The sequence below is a fragment of the Platalea leucorodia genome (genome assembly GCF_965183815.1).
Source record: "Platalea leucorodia genome assembly, chromosome: 11".
Classification (NCBI taxonomy): Eukaryota; Metazoa; Chordata; class Aves; order Pelecaniformes; family Threskiornithidae; genus Platalea; species Platalea leucorodia.
In genome coordinates, this window is record NC_138833.1 from 8,520,097 (window position 1) to 8,540,098 (window position 20,002).

The window sequence follows — 20,002 nt, forward strand, 5'->3', positions numbered from 1 at the left end:
CACAGAAGTCCAGGTCTCACTGGTCTTGGTCTAGGACTGCTCCTAGAGCATGAGATGCAGTGATAGTCTATGCATTGCATGAATCACAATGGTTCAAAGATGCCATGAGAAAGGGCATGCCAATGCAAGGCTGAGACTCCTACTCATGAGCATAGCTATTCATCACTCCAGGGGGAATGAAAGTCCCTGTCCTTGGAAAGGAATCCCCAAGGGCAACAAGGCAACTATGGCTTGCGGAGGACAAGGAGCACAAGCTGGGGTTCAAAAAGAACAAAATATAAATATAATGTTTTCTGCTCCCCACTCAGATCTTCTGTCCCCCTCTCTCTTTCAAATAAATGGTAAGGATGCTAAAAGCAATAGCTCACTGCATGAAAATAATGCTGATTACCTAAAAGTGAGATACAATGCATGCAAATAGCACTGTCACTTCAACAGGATGGAGGAAAGAGAGTGAAAACTAGAGCAAGGTATTACAGATATGTGGATTACAGAAAAAAAATTATGGCCATGTAGATGGAGAATTCACTAGAAGTGAAGGATCAATGCACAAGGATCTCTATACTGAGAAATCATGAGAAAACCTGTAGCTAAAAGGGTTAATAGTGTAGGAAGGAGAGTGGATATAGGCAGGAACTCTGAATGATTTTTTTTTTTTTTTTTACTTTTTCAAGAATCTAGTCTTGTTGCATTATTGCAAGTCAGCAATCTGAAAGGCTTCCTGGATACAGATAGGAAAGTACAGAATTTGGAAAGGCAATTGGTGACACTATAAACTGCTTACTCCCTTCCTGTCCTTTGGTCTGGGCTTGTCCATTCAGGCTCTCAGTCTCCTGTGGACTACTGGAGTTTTCAGAAGTTAGCATTATTCAGATTTCTTCTGCAGTATTCATCTTTATCCTGACTGCCTCGCCAAATTTTCCTGTCTTGGGGCAGGTTTCATCTCACTTAGATACACTGTAAAGCTGAGTCTGCAATGAAAGGGAGACAGTTGGCTACATTCTTCCTAGCTCAGTAGAAAGAGGCATTTCTAGGGTACGATTTGGGGATTTTGCTCCAGGCTTTCTTTCTTTTCCACTAAAATGGTAATCTCTAAATGGGTGCCACTCAGATGTCTTGGAGTTTCTCTGTTGTCTGTATATATCAACAGCAAAAAATCTTTCAAGCCCTAATGCCCTTAAGCATTTACTGACAGAAATGCCTATCAAAAGCCGAGACAAAGACAGTCAGCTAGTCTGATGAGTCCTCTCATTCTGTCTGGCAGAACACAGCCCTTGCACCACAGTCAGGAAAGACTGCCTTGGGCAGATCCGTTTGCCCTCGGATGGTGGAAATAGCTGATATATTTTTCAATGAATTGTCAATGCTGATTCTCAGTTTACCTGTAGGTTTTTAAATAATTATTTGGCTGTGGATCCATTTTTCTAATTTTAGTGGATATAACAATTTCTTTTCTTCACGGACTCTGTTCTTTCTACAGTGGTATTACTACATCTGATGGCCATCTGCATTTCAGTAGTTTCATGGACTTCACAGTGGATTCTGTTTTGACTTCAGCTTCCTCTTAGAAACATATCCTTAGAGGGCATGAGAAGGGCAGGAAGAACCCACGAGGAGTTCTCCTTCTCTTCTTGTGAATATGCTCATGCAACACTGCAACCACGGGTAAGGCTTACTCTGCCTGCTACGATGAATTCCAAGCAATAGTATCTCATGGGTAGTGGGTTTCTTCTCAACAGCCTGCAATTGCCCACTAGCCATTAAATACTTCTGTTAATACAACACAAGCATTTGGTCACGTTCTCCCATCCAATATTGCTGCTTATCAGTATTGCTGATTATATTGCAGCTGGCAGTACAATCCATCTGCAATAGAATTGGTCATTGATCAAATAGACTGGCTGCACATAAGGCACCTGAATGCCTGGCAGCTCTTTCTGACTAGCGTTATCTACTGAGAATGTCTGGGTCTGCTAAAATCATACCATAGGTCTCATCTTCATAGTAAGTTTCCACATCACCGGGTGCATTCTTGTACCTATTTTTTCTTAGGCTGGGTGGCTACAGTATCCAGACTTAGAGTAAATCTGTTTCCATACACAGTGTCACTGCTTGTCTTTCCCAGCACAGGGCAAAGGTTATAGTTTTAACTAAGAACACAGAAGTCATGGCTCTGTGTATTTTAGCCTCCATCTACAATACAGATGTCAGCATTTCCAGTGGTCGTGATAGGCTACTTGAATAATACTGGAAAAGGAACTTGGTGAACATAATTCAGCTGATCTGTTTCAGCTACCTGCTCTAGAAAGTGACAAACTAAATGTAATATGTCATTTCTCTCCACCAGAAATTGCTTGAGCTCACAAGTTTGTGTGACCAACTGGGATGCTATCGTTTACACCAGAGGTGACTAAAGTTAAACCAAAAACCCACCCTCTGCTTTTTCCTGATTCTTAGTTTCTGTCCTGGTTTCAGCTGGGATAGAGTTTATTTTCTTCTTGGTAGCCGGTATGGGGCTGTGTTTTGGGTTTAGGATGACAACAATGTTGATGATACACTGATGCTTTGGTTCTTGCTAAGTAGTGCTAAGCTGTTGCTAAATAGGTGCTAAGTGGCGCTCACACTGGTCAAGGACTTTTCAGCTTCCCCTGCTCTGCCGGGGGCACAAGAAGCTGGGAGGGGGCACAGCCAGGGGGAGTGCTGACCCAGACTGGCCCAAGGGCTATTTCATACCATATGACGTCATGCTCAGTATATAAGCTGGGGAAAGAAGGAAGGGGGGGACATTGGGCGTGATGGCGTTTGTCTTCCCAAGTAACCATTACGCGTGCTAGAGCCCTGCTTTCCTGGAGACGGCTGAACACCTGCCTGCCGATGGGAAGTAGTGAATGAATTCCTTGTTTTGCTTTGTTTGCGTGCACGGTTTTTGCTTTGCCTATTTAACTGTTCTAATTTATTTTACTTCAATTATTAAACTGTTCTTATCTCAACCCACGAGTTTTCTCCCTTTTACCTTTCTGATTCTCTCCCCCATCCCACTGGTGGGGAGTGAGCGAGTGGCTGCGTGGTGCTTAGTTGCTGGTTGGGGTTAAACCACGACAGTTTCTTACAAGTTGACCTGGTACACTTGCCTTGTGTTCATAGTAGTCAAATGTTGATGCATGCCCTAAAGACCTGAGCATTCCTCTGATATTTTACCTGGGTTTTTTTCTGATTCTTTTTTTTTTTTTTTTGAGTGGCCTCAAAGTCAGATTCACTGACTGTTGCAATGCTTATTCACGCCTGAGGCTCTGCATAAGCAAACCAGGGAGCACAAATGGGAAAAAGGTTCAGTATTTTTGCAAGTTCACTGCAACATAGAGGAACCATGCATGCTGAGCATAGCCTAAGTTGTTGTTACAGTGTAGCTGTAACCCATCTGTATCTCATCTCTAATTACGGAAATCAGTGTCTCCAGTGCTGGAGTTCTATGTTCTTCATGCAGATATCTATTCAATATTCTACTCATAAATATACTTTAAAAATAACATATTTCAGAATAACTAATTCTGCCAGGGGATTACTATACTTTTCAAACCCCTTATCAAATGCTTCATTATTCTCGGACATAGTATCTCTTTCATTGTTTGTGTTCTTACTCAGATAAGGAAAGTCCTGATCTTCCTTTTCTCTTCATTATCTGTTAGGATCAACTCTACAACAAGATCAGTTCTTGTTTCCTCTTTCTGCCACCATGTTTTCACAAAGTTGATTCTCTACAAGGACAACAGTCCTTTGTTCTGAAGATGCAGCTCCACCATTTAGTCTGTGGTATCCCTACCCCTTTTTATGCCAGTATTAGTTCTCATCAGCAGCTAACTGAGTAGAAAATTAAGCCTACACAAGCGTTTTCAGGCAGATCAGCTCCCTGAACCAGCTAACTCTATAGTCAAAGGAGAAACAATGCTGATTTGAGAGAGGACTAAAATGTATGGCAAGAACTTAAAAAAAAAAAAAAAAAAAAAAAAAAAAAGCAAACCCAAAAATCCCAGACTTCGACTGGTAAAAGCTGATACGGAACTACACAACGCCCATACATTTAGTCCACATAGCCTCCCTGAAATGCATGCAAGCTCGTCCCTGCTACGAAGCCTTGCTATCTTCCCTGCCAGCTGGCTCCATGTTTCTTGGAATACAAGCTGGGTAAGAGCAAGGAAGCATCCCGTTGTCCTGAAGTTAAAAACTAACTCTTTTTAAAATTAAAGTTACTTGCAGTAAGCCTGGTCCTACACAGGTAGGACTACAGACATCAGGACAGGGATCAGCTTCCTAGTGCTTCCTCCAAACTCTGGCTTGTGCAGCGTCTCTCCTCCTTCCATCCTCCACAACCTTGCTTAACCATCACCAAAAGAAGAAGAAAAAAAAAAAAAAAAAAAGATGAATAGCAGCAAAAATCTGCGATTTTTTTTTGGTTTCCTAGCAACTCTGCAGGCCAAGTTGGCAGTGATTTTGTACTGAGCACCAATTAACATAGGGTTGTTGCAGCTGTGCTCAAAGAGATACTTTAGAGTCTTTAACTGCCTGTTTCTCTCCTTTAATGCCACAAGTGGAGTGCACTCTAAGGCTGCCTGCAAGATTAGTATGACACAGGAAGAAACTCCTACATTTTACTTTTACCTGCTTTCCATCCTCTGATAATTTTTTACTCCACATGAAGGAACTGTGAAGAGTTCTTAAACTAGTATTTAATTAAAATTAATCAGGGGAAATGAACAAATGGAAAGGAGAATGTGCAGATTAGAGTGAAGTTATTAAAGATCTCCAGCCAGGGCTGACCTCTCATCATATCTACGAAGGACCCAGATGCAGTTTCTACAATGTCTGTTACAAACATTTACCATCTGGGAATGGCAAAAACCAAAATACCAGGCAAGAATAAGGAGGTTAATTGTAAACCTTGATGTGGAGTAAGCTTTTTAAATTATATTTGACATATAATTTGAAGAGTCATAAAAATACATCAAGAAACAAACAATCATAGCATTAGTATTCACGGCTGGGAATATATTTTCCACTGAGAACAGCTACAAAGCTGGTAGAAATGCTCCGAGCTTCCATCATGCTGGCTAGCCAACATGCCTCAGAAAAGATCAGAAGCTTACCTGCATGGATTTAGTCTGCATGAACCATTGGACTCCCTGCTAGGGCTGTCAATTAGTTTCAGTTGTAACAGTGTTTTCTCCAATGTGGCAAATTGCCAGTGGGGAACTGGATTATGATCACCAAATTATTTTGCCGTCAGCCCAGAAGTAAGTAGTTCTTTTTCCCATCAATGGGTCTTCCAGACAGGTTTAGCTGCAGTTTGAAAGGCTGTATACCGAGATGGATTTACAGAGTGGAACAACAGAAACTTGCTTTGTTCTGTCTCGAAACTTCACTACTGAAAATACTTTTATTATGTAACTGCACCTGCACTCTTCAGAGGGGTAAAGACAGGGATCCAGAGTGGACCACAGCATGTGTGGTCCTTGTGAAACTATGACTTTTCTGGCTCCACAGGAAATAAGCTCAATTAAAAGCAAAATGTGATGTTGATCATGGTCCTTTATTTCTCCCAACTGCAGTGAAGTCTGGGAGTAACTGAGGCAGATAATCTGACACTGATGTTATTCATTTATTTTAATTCTTCTGTTTCCAGCTACACATGTGGGAGACTCTGCTACCTACTTAGCATAAATTTGCAGCAAGATCGTAATCTACCAAGAACAGGTAATTTTTGCCATGAAGAGATGACATTATGCATGATAACTAGAGAGAACAAATCCCTTGGAAACCTAATGAGCAGTGTGGTGCTAGCACACTCCTCCTGCTGACAGCCTACGCATGCCACAGTTGCAGGTTACTTCTTTGGGCCAGCTTATCCTCTGGATGTGACTGAATACATTTGACTCCAGGCGTTTGGAAAGGACACTGTTTACCATTACAGTCTGTCTGCTTATACTGTCTGAGATGACAATGGGAGCAGTTTGAAATGGTACGGTGAACACTGAAGACAAAGCATTCAGTTACTGTACTTATTAATTATGACCACTTAAACACCACTGTAGGCATGCAAATTGATTTATCACTAAAATGATGGCCTCTTGCTCCTGGGAGCATACGGGATCATGGAAAAGTAATACTGCGTGAGATAGTGAAAAACTGAGAGCAGGAAGGAGGAGAATGTAATTTGCAACTACAGATCCTGAGATGTGTTTAATGTGTAATGTTCCTTGGTAATGAAAAATCCACTTTGGATTTTGTGTCTTAAAAGCAATGTTGTAAGGTCTGCAGGTAGTGTTTGAAGGAAACCTGGGGGAGGAATTGTTCATTCTGAATTTTTCAGATTTATAATATTTTCAATACAGGTTTTGCCATTTTTCACTCACTACTTTTGTTCAAAACCCCTCTGATTTTATTCTGAGTCTTACAACATTCTGTTCTTCCTTTAAGCTCAGCTACCATATTCAAGTGATTACGTGCAACAAAAATATCAGAAAATTGAATCAAGAGAACTAAAGAAGGTTCAGGATTTTCTTGATTGTTTTTGAGCTCAGCCTATGGTTTCTTGATTTCCAAGTGCTTCCCAATGTATTAAAAATCTGAATGTGAAAAACCTGCTGAAATTACTTGACAACCGGAGCTTGCCTCTTGGAAATAACTACGTATTTCTTTTTCAAGGTTTGAATAACCTAGCTAGAATAAGTGATCCATAGGACCAGGCACTAGACCAAGGAGGTTAGATTACAGGATAAGAAGGTGTAACCTAAGGCAAAATCCCTCAGCCAGCTCTAGTAACCACAGGGACAAACACAGAGAGGGAAGGGCAGAGGACCTCTCCTGCCATTAATTGTCTAAGTGAGCCTAAGGAGATTAGCTGCACAATTAGGTATTTAATCAGTGCCACTCCCAGCCCAGGCAGCAGCCTGTCTAGTGTCTGCTTCAGTATTATATGCCTGAGATCTGACCTTTACATGGAGATTGAACTCCCTTTGCAGCCCCTCAAATCCCACCCCACTCTATGGAACAGCATAGCACACACAATCCAAGAGAGCCTGTAAATCCACCTGGACAGGATTTGCTTGCCACTCGACAAATCTTACTTGTTTTTTCAAGAGCTCCTTTTCTTAACAGTCAAAAAACAAGTCATGAGAGGCAGGCACAAGACAGAACTGGGCCACTAGCAAATGTGAATGAAGCACTTCCTCTGTTCCTGGTTACAACCTTGATCAAAATATAAGCAATTTAATTTCATCATGTTTAAACCACTACTGATGAATTCTATTATAGCTCCAGCCTCCTTGATAGTGTTTGTTCTGGGATGAACTGCAGCTATTAACTGTTTTGCTCTGGTTGCCTTTTGGTATTTGATCCTGGCACTGCATGCTAAGCTGGGGCATGCAGGCTCCGCACAAGGTCTTGCAGGCTGAACCAAGTCTCCCCTGCCTTCTCTGAACCTGTCCTACCTACCTGTGTGAGTAGAAGCAGCACACTATTTTTCTCAGCACAAACACATAGAAACAATTTCCACAAGACCACAAAGGATTTGTGCTTGCTTTTTTTTTTTTTCTTCCTAATAAACCGATTTATTTTGTTACCTGTATGTGCATGCTAAGAGGGGATGCTCTTAGGAATGGGTGACTGTAATTATACAAGACAAGAGCAGAGAAGCTGCACTCAAATTCATTCCCTCCACAGCTAGAGCCTTATTTTCTGACAATTAAATCCCCATAATGAAGGGGATGCCTTTGCATACTGCTATTACTGGTTTACATCTCTCATTACACCCTCTGAGTGCACACAAGTAATGACCGAATGAGTTCAGAGTTTAGCTCTCAAAGTAGATTCAGCATCTCTAGGTCAATGTTACATAAATAGTCAGAATGTGTGCTGGAAAAATACGCACAGTATCGCAGTATGGCTTTCTCTGCTTTGCACAGCCCAGTTCTATTCCGGCAGTTCCACCAAAGCAAGGATACGGCAAAGAGATCAGGGAGGTGCAAGAGAGAGAAACATAATGGATAAGAGGAATGTGAAGCAGCTTCTGCCTGCCTCTTTAAAAGCAGGGCTTGTGAGCTGCTAAAGGTCTGACATCACAGCCAAAGGCCCTGTAAGCACAGCAGTGAAACATGAAGGCTAAAACAATAATCACAAAGTGTTCAGGAATCCCTGACCTAACGGGCTCTCTATGGCTCAGCAGGCTGGAGAGGAGCAGGGAAGGATGCCCTGAAACAGGCTCACAGCTCTGTTATTCTTTGCTCACCCCTGCTGCAGTGAGAGCATCTGGGGCCAGGTGGATGCTGATCCAGTCCTCAGCATCACCACAGAGCACTTTGTGATAAGAATAATTTTAATTTTTCTGCACCTTGTTTTTTTCCTTTTTAAAATGCAATAATGATCATTCCCTTTCCCTCATGTTCCCAGACTGTCTACCCTGCTCATGTAAGTAGTAAGCTCCTTAAGGCAAGGCTTGTCTTTTGCTATTTCTATGGGCTTTGTGTAGTGCCATCTGACCTGAGAGGCACTGCCACACTACAATATTAATAACAGATGCTGAAGCAATGCCCAGTTACAAAAATAAACACATGAAAAATACATTCATGACCCTCGTGTACAGCAAAGTGCTGCACACAGTCAGACATCCATTAGAGGAAGATGTAATATCACAGAGTGGTCTGTACTCCCTCAATCTCTTTTTTCCTTCCATAGCTTGCAATATAAATACATTCCAGATCAAAATTTCTTAGAATTGCTTAGAACCTTCCTTATTTTATCCACCCATTTTCTATCAGATACCGAATTGTATATTGCAAGAGATAACAGGGTTGAAATTCCTCTGGGATCATGAATATAATAGGTTGTTTTAACATTTACTTGAGTATATTTTCTTTCAAGAAAATCTAAAGTGAATAAAATTAGGCCCACAGAGGTAGAGAAAAAAAAAAAAAAACAAAACCAAAACGCACACACAAAAGGGAGGCACAACAGGGAGAAAATAAAGTAGCTGTAAGTTCATGTGCAAACAATTTGATTACCTTCAATTCCCCGAAGTACAAAGAAGCACATGCCTAGAGCAATGGACAAGTGAAAAAGTTGCTTAGATATGAAAACTGGATCTTATTTTATTTACAAAATAATTTCCTACCAGATGTCTAGGAATCAATCACATCATCTGGCAAATCTATTTTTTTGTAAGAAGTGTTGTGTCCCATTCCTCCCTCTTTTTTCTCAGTTACAGCATCATTTGGGGTATGACTAACTTCTAGATGGTAGGTTAATCAGGGTGGGAAACCCGATAAACTAGCTGGAGTTTTTGATGTTTGATTCAAAAGAGTTAAAATATTGGCCATTACAGACATAACAAAACTAAACATAATCAAAATCAGGTACTTTTCAAAAGATGTTACTTTGTTCTTAAAACAAAGAGTAGAGTTAGTAACAGCTATCATATAAGAAACATTTTTAGGTGCAACTGTAACTTCCATTTTGAGGAAGCAGAGAGATTATTATAGGAAAGGATGAATTAAGTGGACAGGGACTATTGTCATTAAACTTTTTCCTAGCAAGCACCTAAATATAGAAATCATAGCCAGCTAAACTGCTTGTGTAAAATCTCTTACTTTATCACTCCTTAAAATGACAGTCTTGAGCTGCAGCAACTTTTGTCCACAGTTTGGGACACCTGCTTCATATTACTCAGTCACAGAAAACCACTAGCCTTTTGCTCCTGTTACTCTTCTTTTATTCCAGGTTTTGGAAATGTTGCAAGTCTCCTGTGTTATTAGCATCTCAGCTAGAGCTATCAGTCTTACATGAACCTTCAAGAAATCTGCATTGGAACAATCACCCCACGTGGAGATAAAAAGTTGGACGTGGTCATCTCCACATCGGCAAATTCAACAACTGGCTCCAGTCAGGGACAAACGTGGCCCTAATTTAAATGGAAGAGCTGCACATGCACAGGGACTTGACTAAATGACAAGATGCACAAATGCATTCTGCATTGCCTGGGGCTAATGAGAAAGGTTAATTCCTCTTACAAATCTTTGCAGCAGGTGGAATCAAGAATTCTCCACAGTATATGAAAACATAAACTCTTTGAAGACCATTCCCTTTCATAGTCAAAATGAAAACAAAGTTTTAGACAGATATATCAAGACAAACAGACCCCACAACTTCGAAGTTTCCAGCATTAGCCTTTTTCAAATTCTAATGAGTCTTTTTTTTTTTTCCTTGCATTGAGTCTTCAAGGACTAAGGTATCACACTATTAAATCTCTCATCCATGTCATCTAATTTACTTCGTACACTCCACTGAAAAATAATGGACCCCATGATAAAGATCACAAATGCTATTTCAGGTCAGTCATGGGTTTTTCCAAGCTAAGAGGAAATTAACAAAATAACAGAAAGTAAATTTAACAGTAGTCAAATCATGACTGCAGTTTCTGTACAATATATTCCATCTTCCCCTCCTTTCTTTGCCCACTCAGCTGAACAGAAATGAAAACTAACATATTCATTTACCTAGTCCTGGCTGCAAATACTGAAAGTCCAAACTGTTGGTTCAACTATAGTTTGCATGTGGTGAAGCAGATGAGTTCTTTGTCAGTTCCTTTTAAAAAATAATAATCAGTATGTCAAGCCGCATCTGTCACAAAAATATTTACGTTTTTGACATGTTCTTTTGAAAAAAATCTTTCTGATTTCAAAATACTTTTCTTCAGCCCAAGCAGCATCTGAAATTCTCAGCAGTCTCCAGCTTCCTTCAGGCTGTCAGAAATGAGAAGCATTTATCACAGAAAATTCTTAGTTCAGCATGAAATGTTGAAAAGGTGATGTGTGGCCAAGCCAGTGATCTACATTTCAGCATTCCTGGAATAACAATACAGAGGGGAGACACAGTGGACAGATGAGCAGGAAAAGACTAGAGTTGTTAGATGAAAAGAAAAAACAATTTTGAAGAGAAATAGGGAAGAGAGAGGTGCATACTTGGCAAAACAGACAGGTAACAGGAAAGAGGTGAAAATGGAGGAAACGGAAGTGGAAACCTGAAGATCAGGAAGTATATAGGGAGTACCCTGGGAATAAAGTGTACTGGGAGTAGGGGCAAAACTGGGGACTGTGCATCCCGTTGAAGGTCTCAGTAACTGGGTAGAATTAACTTGAGAATTCAATGACCAAGGTCAAAAAATGAGACAAAAGAAAGGGATTTAGCCTTATATGGTCCTAGCAGATTATTTCTATTTCAGTATGGTGTCACTGCTCTGCATCTACATGAAAAAGTTGGCATGATTTCCTTCTCCGGACTCTACTGAGCTGGTAGAGATATTGCAGCTTTAAATAATGATTTTAGTATGCTTTATGGGGATGATTTTTCTCCGTGATTACAAGAGGCTGTGAACCAAATCTCTATGATACTTTACTATGTAGGTTTAGGAACTAGTTAAACTGCTTATGACCTTCACTTTGGGGATTTATTATATCACTGATTTGAAGTCTAATTTTCATGACAAATATTAATAACTTGGCTGTTCTGTATTTTCCCTGTTTTCTCCTTTAAAAATATTACACATATTATGACAGTGGTTCTTAGACCACTTAGGTATGCTTCATATAGCCAGTATTTTGGTATGTAGGTATTTCTGGTTTTGAAAGTTGGAATGATGAAATTTCATAGAAAATTGGTTATTAATTAAAACAAGTATAGAGGATACAGATGTGCACAGCTGCATTTTCTAGCTCCTATTTTAAACAGCTGCAACATTCTGCAACAAACCAAGATCCCAGTTCTGTATTCCAGGTTGCTAATTAATTATTATCTTTTACAGCTTTAATCAATGAACTGCTAAAGTTAAGCCAGACCAGTGTTCTGTGCCTTTCTTTGTAAATTAACCTTTAACAGTCTCAAAGCAGCAGCACTTTTGGCCCCTGCACATTCTTTGCAGCAACTGCTTGACAAGTCTTAATTAGCCCCTTTTTCTGTAGATAAGAAAGGTCATTTGAAGAAGGTGAATAGAAACTCACTGACATTTAAGAAGAAATTGTTCTGCATTTATAAACACAATGTAAAACTATATCATATGAAATATGTTGTACCTGAGGTCTTATAGCACTCAGTTAGTTTCTTAGGCTCTTTCTCTTTAAATTGAATTTTTAGAAAAATACTTCAGAAGCCAAGAGCCTTGTGAGAGTATTGTGGTCCCCTGTGAGCTTTTACTGGAGTGTTATGCCTGCTGAATTTCAAGAACAGTGTCTATTGCAACAGTGAGAGAGTCAAACTTTAAAAAAAAAAATCATTCATTCCCTTCTACGCTGATGTTAAATGGACTCAAAGACACAGAGAGATCAAATGATTATTCCATGAAAAGAACAACTAACTACAGTGTAGCTTTCTGTCCCCCTCATCACAATCTATTACCCAGTCTCAGTGTGCCAATCTTCTTTCCAGTGACACATGCTCAGTAGTCACTCAAGAGTCTACACTGTGCCATTCCCAATGCTATCTGTAGACTTTCTAGCATCCTTTTCCAATTGATTCCCTCTACCAGATCCTCTGTGCTCACATTCCTATTCCAAAATTTTTACTGGTGTCCCCCCTCATGTCCTTAGATTTCTCTGCTCAGATCTCTCCTGCTTACACTAATGCCCTGTCTCTCATCTGAGCCCTTCTCATACTGTTCTGCTGGAAGAAAGTATCACTTTCTGACAGAATGTTCTTATTCAAGTAGGATTTACTTGCTTGACATACAAATTACCCTGTGAAACAGAACTGTGTATACCACAACTAGATAATGATAATACTTTCTTCTCCTATCAAGGCATTCTTCGACATTTTTATTAAAATCCATGCAAGCATCCATTTCCCTTTCTTCACAGCTTTCCCACAGACATTCCATTCACAACACTCTACCCCAAACCAGCAGTACAAAACTTACTCGGAGGGCTGACTTTACCTTTCAGATTATTTTGCTTATTTGCCATATTTATACTTGCTTCTCATTTAATTTTCAGTATTCATCACTTATTCTACAGCCCATGCCCCACTGATGGACCTCTTCTGCATTCCAGCTGACTAGAGCAGGAACCATCCTCCAAGAGCAACATAAATCTATCCCAGAGCAACTGTAGTTCCCAGCATAAAACCTAAGAGTCTCTATAATCTTTCAGGACAGTCTGAGAGTATACAGGCGTGGAATAATCCTAGCATGGCATGTGTAAAAAAGGTCACAGTTAGGCAGGAGGTAAGGAACAGCAGGAAAAACTGAACAAAGAGAGGAAAGCAGTGCCAGACACAAACTTCAGAGGACAAACATTGAAAGAGTCAGGCTTGGGGTGATGGGAAACAAGGAGCTATATACATCTTTGTATAAATATTTTTTATATATACAAGCATATATATATTAAAAAAATATATACATACATATATAGCACATACAGTCCTCTTCAGACCTGCAGCTGATCTCTGGGTTTCTTGGTTATAATATTGCCCTGCCTTTTCAAGCAGCTATGAAACCCTCTCCTGCTTATTTCTCTTAAGGAATAGCAGCCAATATTACTACTGCTGTTTACTTGGCCAGTTCAAGGGATAAACATATGCACCATGAATGTCAAGCATGGAGAACTGCCCATGTTGAGATCAGTAGATTCTCACACAGTATAACCGCTTTTTTCATAGGAGTGCTTTAAAAAACAAGGCTACCACCTTTCTCCCCCAGCTAATTACTTGGGAAAAGTAAAAAAAAAAAAAAATGACAGGTATACTTAGAAGAATGTTACCACTGCAAAATTAGAAGCATAAAATCAGCATATTTTAGGATTGCATTTGCCTATGCAACCTTAATTCAGTCCCTTGTGCATATTTGTAAGGCTTAAACACTGAAATCCTAGCTTCCTTGAAGTCAGTGGGCTATTTGCCATGGACTTCAGAGATGCCAGGGTTTTACTCATGGCCTTCATCTATGTGCTTCCAAATTTCAGATGCAGATTCTTCCATGTTTACAGGGCTGTCTGAATGGAAGTGTTTTTTTCCCCTCTGTATATGTGGTGTGTGGCCCAGTGCCTTATTTACTGCACACATGTAAAGCCTATATTGGATAGAGGATTTAAAATTCCTCATAGCTGTTTTTCATCACAAAACCTTATCGTTCTCCTGAGTCTTATACGTCCTATGAATGCATCTTTAGACTCTTTTGTGAAGCACTTGCATTGCCAGTTCTGTGTTGTGACTGGAACCTGGAGCACAGAGAAGCACATACAGATTTGTCTAATGCTCAGTAATTCTAAGCTCTGAACTATGCATAGGTCTGATTTATTCAGAATCTTCAGTGTTGTACATTTAGAGCAAAGTTTCTGTTCATCTTAGTTTCTATTACGAGCTCCCACCATTTCTGCAAATCAAGATGCATTTACTCCAAGTTAGGCATCCAGAAAACAAAGTTCACTCAGATTAGTGGTCACCTACAGAAAGTCCGATATAATTGTCAAATCTGTTGAAGGACATAGACCAGAAACCAGAAATCTGTCTGCATTTCCTGGACTCACTATATAGCATGTGGAGGACAAATGAGATGCCCCAGAGAGCTAAACCCAATGCTATCCTCTACCCAGAGGGAGTTTGAGCCTTCTTGTCCCACCTCACTTGGAAGTATCCTGACTACAAACCTACAAACTATTGGACTGGTGCATAAGAAAATACAAAGAAAATTAAAAAATGAATCGAGATTCACTGTCACCTGCATGAGTGAAATATGCAATAAAGTCAATAGGAGTGTTGTCAGTCCAATGAGGACCAGGTTTTGCTTGGGCAACACATATTTGCTGCAACATCATGTGATGTTCCGAGTACAGCTATGCATTAGGAATTAAGGATTTACTGATTTAACACTTGACTTGTTCATCCTTCTTAAAGTGTTCCTATGACATCATCTTTGAATGCTCTCATTGATTAACTCTCTGAATCTGTCTCTGTGAGGCATCTTATCTGTGGCTTTTGTGGATTGTTAAATTAAATGAAAGGCTTAGTGACAAACTGATTGGGACTAATCAATTGACTAAAACAACTGCACAGAGAATGTGTGCACAGAACAGGCTTCGAAGTGGTTTCTAGTAATCAGAAGTCGAGACCTGCAGCTGCCACAGTATGGCTGATGATAACAGAGACAACAAATAGCTTATCTAGGAGTTTATTTGGACACAGGTGCACTCCATTCATATGCAAATAATATATCAGGAGCAAATGCATTTGTTGACTCAATTGACTGCAATTGACCATAATGAGTTGAATCTTTTCTGAAAAACACCAGTTGTGTATGTTAACCTGAAGAAAAATATTACAGGTCTTGAACCTAAGCCAGAAAAAGAAAGAAGCATTGAAAGAGGTATTTGTGGGAAACTGCAGATGGGAGTCTAAAACAGTGGTAGTAAATTGCTGAAAATGTGGTGCATGAAGATGTACTTAAGCTATGAGAATTAACACAATCATTAATCCTAACTGAGATATCCCCACGAATCGCCTGTTTGCTATTAAGGACCAGGGATATCTGTAGCTTTTGCTTACAAGAGAAAAATATTACCTGACACCCACTAAAAAAAGAGCTAATTAATGTTATGCCAGGGTCACTAATCTCTTGGGAGCAGACAAACACAAAACACCTGAGTCTTCATTGTGCAGGAAAAAAATATTCATTTACGAGGAACTAGATTCACAAAAATCAGATTTAAAGGCAGCTGTAACTAGCATGGATATTCCATAATATGATTTTAATTAGTCACATTTTCCTGTATAGCAGAAAATTTCCTGTTGCTGAAGATATTTCTTGAAAGCTGTTTGAATACATTACCTAGAAATAAAAAAACACAGAGAAACAATGATCTACAATGCTCAGTCCAAGGGCCAAGAGCTTTGGCACTTGGACTGTCACCTCTCCAGCTGCCCAGCTCCACAAGGCCTCCTGCCAGCTTCTCCTCTCACTATGCCTTACACATTTCTCCATCCTACATAGCCACCAACATACAGAGCAGCAGGCGTGACAGGGATGCATTCGTTGCACAAGTGCCTCATTGCATGGTCATGGAGGGAAAGAGCAATAAGAGCCGAGGGTTACTGCTGCTCCTCAAACAAAGAGATGTTCAGGTTCCCAAAGTGAGTCTAAAATGATAAGACCCAAGAAAAATAGTAGGGAGGAGTCCAGATAGCGGAACAGGGCTCTGAGACCCAAATGCCAATGGACCTGGTCAGAAGATGGGACCATCCTACCTTTGCATTTACATTCAAGTACTCAGAAATCTGCATAACCAGCAAGCAAACATCTGGGTGAATATTTGCATCCATACTGAACTTGGTAAAAGGTAATACACTAAGCACTCAGTCAAGGATGATTAGTGCAGCTGAAAAGCCTGAGGGAATCCCTTGTAAAGGTTAGAGTGTACTTGTGGTGACATTTTCAAATGCAAGCTCAACACTTACGCGCCCTTCATAACATGCATGAGCTGTGTCTTCCTGCAACAGAAGGAAGAGCACACAAAAACCAGGTAATTATAGCCTAGGGGCCCATTATATATTATATTAATTTCCAAATCTGTTTCTGCACACAACCCTTCTGCAACACCAGTGCAGGTTTTGCTGGGCACCATTAATTCATGGGTATGTTGTAACTGTGACTGCAAATCCTCAAGTTGCTCCTCAGCCCTTTATCCAGGTAAAATTCCCATTTAAGCTAAGGGAAAGTTTTGCACCAAAAAGTATTAAATAAAGCAGCTTTCACATCTTTTCTGCTGGAGACCCCACTTCTCAGCCTTTGACCTGCCTCTGTGATATGAGTGTCACTCCTCATTTGAATTTCTGGAGGACTCAACAATGCTCGCAGAGCTGTCATACAGGGCTCACAACCCTACGCAGGGCATCCACTAAGTTGACAGCTTAGTTTGGACATGACTGAAACTGTGGATCACACCAGTGACTGGGTGCTCCACTACCTCTCTATATTATTCCTGCTCCAACATAAAAAGTGAGAATATTTTGTTGCCTGCACTGCAAAAGATACAGATGATTTTCTTAACTCATTGAGGACCTTTTGCCAATTCTTATTGACTGCTGTGAAGTAATCAGTCAGAGACTGAGTAAATGAAGCTACATTCTAAAATATTTTTTGTCATTTATTTAGACAAGCAAATAATAGTTTAGTTTCCATCATCCTGTACTAGAGAATGAAAACAGCTAGCAAAACCAAATAGGTCTCATTTCACCACAGAAAATGAGAAGAGACATTCAAAGAGACTTACTGGGTTTGTAAAAATAACAAAGGGAGAACCGATAAGCTCCTACCCGTTTTACTGTTCTTTTGAAATGGAGGGCAAATCAGCTCTAGACCTAAGCATTTTGAAGCTGAATACACACATCAGAACTGAAGCCCTTTCACTACACAAATCAATAACTTCTAAAGGCAGGGTGAAAGCTGGGATCAAGGTATCTTATCTCCAGTGCTCATCTGAGACTGAGTAAAGTAAAAGATGTATTTTATGATTCATTATTCCACTCTATCTAGATTCCACAGACTAATTTACAAGAACTTTACTCAGACACACAAAACAGAAGAAAAACTAAGATGGAAGCATTAGGAAGTCCAGTTCAGTTAACATTAGTTCCTCATATATATTCTGGATTTTCACACCCTTACCTGGAGTAGTACTGGAGACTGTTGGCCACTGCTGATCAGGCCCTCCTGGTCCTCCACGTAGGACTCCTGCCTCCTCCATATGCACAGCACTGAATAAGCATATATTAGATTAGATAATAATAATTAGTGAGATTATACAGTTCCCCTCTGCCCTGGGCTTTATAACAGTTCCCTTTCTAGCTGCCCTTCAAAGGTCATAACTGTTTGTCGCTGCGCTAACAAATTCTGCTGGACCACTGGAGAACTAGGTATTTTGACTCGCAAAAATTATCTTTGATTATTTACTAAAACACAGTTGTGGCATAATTTATAAAACAAACATACCTGCAGGACACCTTGCTTTCATTGACTGGAAGTAGCTAACAAGGAAATTACACAACTTCTTTGCTGTTACGATGTATTAGCATTAAAGCAAATGATAAAAAGTTGGTGAAGTTAGTTCTGAGCTTCTGCCATTACGCTTCTTTAACAGATCCCACCTTCCGGGGCTACTGCATCCTTCTCGTGAGCAATTCAGAAAGGTAAATATAATTTTCTCAAATGCAGAAACTAACACAGCAAATTTTACAGTGTCACATTGTGAGCACTTGGCCTTGAAAGCACCAATCTTGCTATTAGCCAGCACCTCAAATGGAAGGAAAAGAAAAAATCTGCTACTTTTAATGCAAAACTAGGCACATATTTGTGTGCAATTCCTTAGAGAAACAGGATTCTGTGACTGTGTTCCTGCTCTCTGCACATCTGCTTCTCAGGTCCCTTCCACACTCCCAGTTGAACTTAATGGGCAGTTTCAACCAACTATGACAGATGTCAAGGGTTCTATGCATACCAAATTTCTACAAGTTTTATTAAAAATTAGCATTTTGTGAAAATCATCAGCTGGGCAGGTCACACAGGCTCAGAACCTGAGATTTCAGGTAAGGACAGGGGCTGCCGATGTGAGGGAACAGAGGAACACATACAATTTCCCAGAAAGGCTTCATTACCTCCCCTGCTTGTGTGATGACTTGCTTTAAATGAGCTCTGACTTTTCATTAATTGTTCAAGTAACTTCAGGCAAGATCTTGAACTCTGCATAGAAAATAATGTGGATCCACAGGATCATGTTGGGAACACACAAGAGCACGCCTGACTCTGAGGACTGGTAGATAAGATGTTCAGGTAGACAGAATTCCTGCTTCAGGATTCTGCTCCCCAGACTGTTTACTCATTTTGAAGTAAGCAGTCAGGGATTAAAAAAAACCCAACAAAACAGCAGGAACATGAAAGAAAGCAGTTTGCCCAACAGGCCACAGGATCAAGCTTGCTCTTTCTTCCTTTCCTTCTGGTCCCTGAGGTTTAGGTTCCTTTTTACACAGCAGCCCAAATTCAGCTGGAGAGGTACACTGTGCCCTCAACCACATGAAGCACAGTCTCAGGGATGGACAGTCTTAATTTTGGACTTCAACCTTATGAAGACTCTTCAGCCCTGTGGATAATGGATAAAAGGTGATGACTACAGTCCCATTGCACCAACAATTTTGGGAAAAGCATACTGTCCTGCACTTTGTAGTGCCACTAGGAACTACCGCAGCCTTATAATTGCATCTAAACCTGTAAGGTAGTCTTATTAATCATGTCAGATTACACCTGAATATATAACCAGTTTTCTAATCTGCTCAGGAAGGGAGAGCAAGGATACTATTTTATTTAGGCTCTACAAAAACAACTTTATTATAATTCTTTTTTTCCAGGTGTACTGAGTAGCAAATTATAGCAGAGACTGCTTGCAATGTTAGGCAGAGGACTTTCAAAGATGTCTAAAGAGATTTGGACACAGCCTCACTTTTCCTTCTTTGAAAATCCATCTCATATCTTCAAAATGTCCTTTAAATTGTGTTAATCATCTTGATTGCACCATGTGGTTAATAAACCAACTGCAGGAGCAGCATACTTTTATGATAACAAGAGACAAGAAGATGGAAAACGCATCAATGCTGCAGACAGTCTATTGAAACATATCAGCGTGGGTGATTACAGGGAGCTTTAAAGTAAACAAGAAGTGTATAATCACAGTTAAATAATTCAATAATTGGAGCAATTATGCTTTGACAGTCAATGTATAAAAAGGCAGGAGGTAAACACAAAAAAGCACAGATCTATGGTAGTATAATAATAGCATAAGATGCAGTCAGACTGAATCTGTAACACTTGGAGACTGGAAGTGACAGCAGCAGAACTCAGGTGTTTTCCATCTCAGCATATAGATATTGTCAGTCTAGGGCATCAGAGGAGCCAGACAGCTTTGTCCTTTTCACAGAGGGCAAA

At 40.1% G+C, this 20,002-nt stretch overlaps 1 protein-coding gene across 1 annotated transcript in view; it reads right to left on the reverse strand.

The window, feature by feature from the left end:
• LOC309596056 (protocadherin alpha-C2-like) overlaps positions 1–20,002 on the reverse strand; it is a gene marked incomplete at its 5' end in the record, with an annotated part of 48,670 nt that overhangs the window by 17,546 nt on the left and 11,122 nt on the right. Inside the window, 1 exon segment of the mRNA XM_082323802.1 lies at positions 17,688–17,784. Coding sequence (XP_082179928.1) covers positions 17,688–17,784 — 97 coding nt within the window.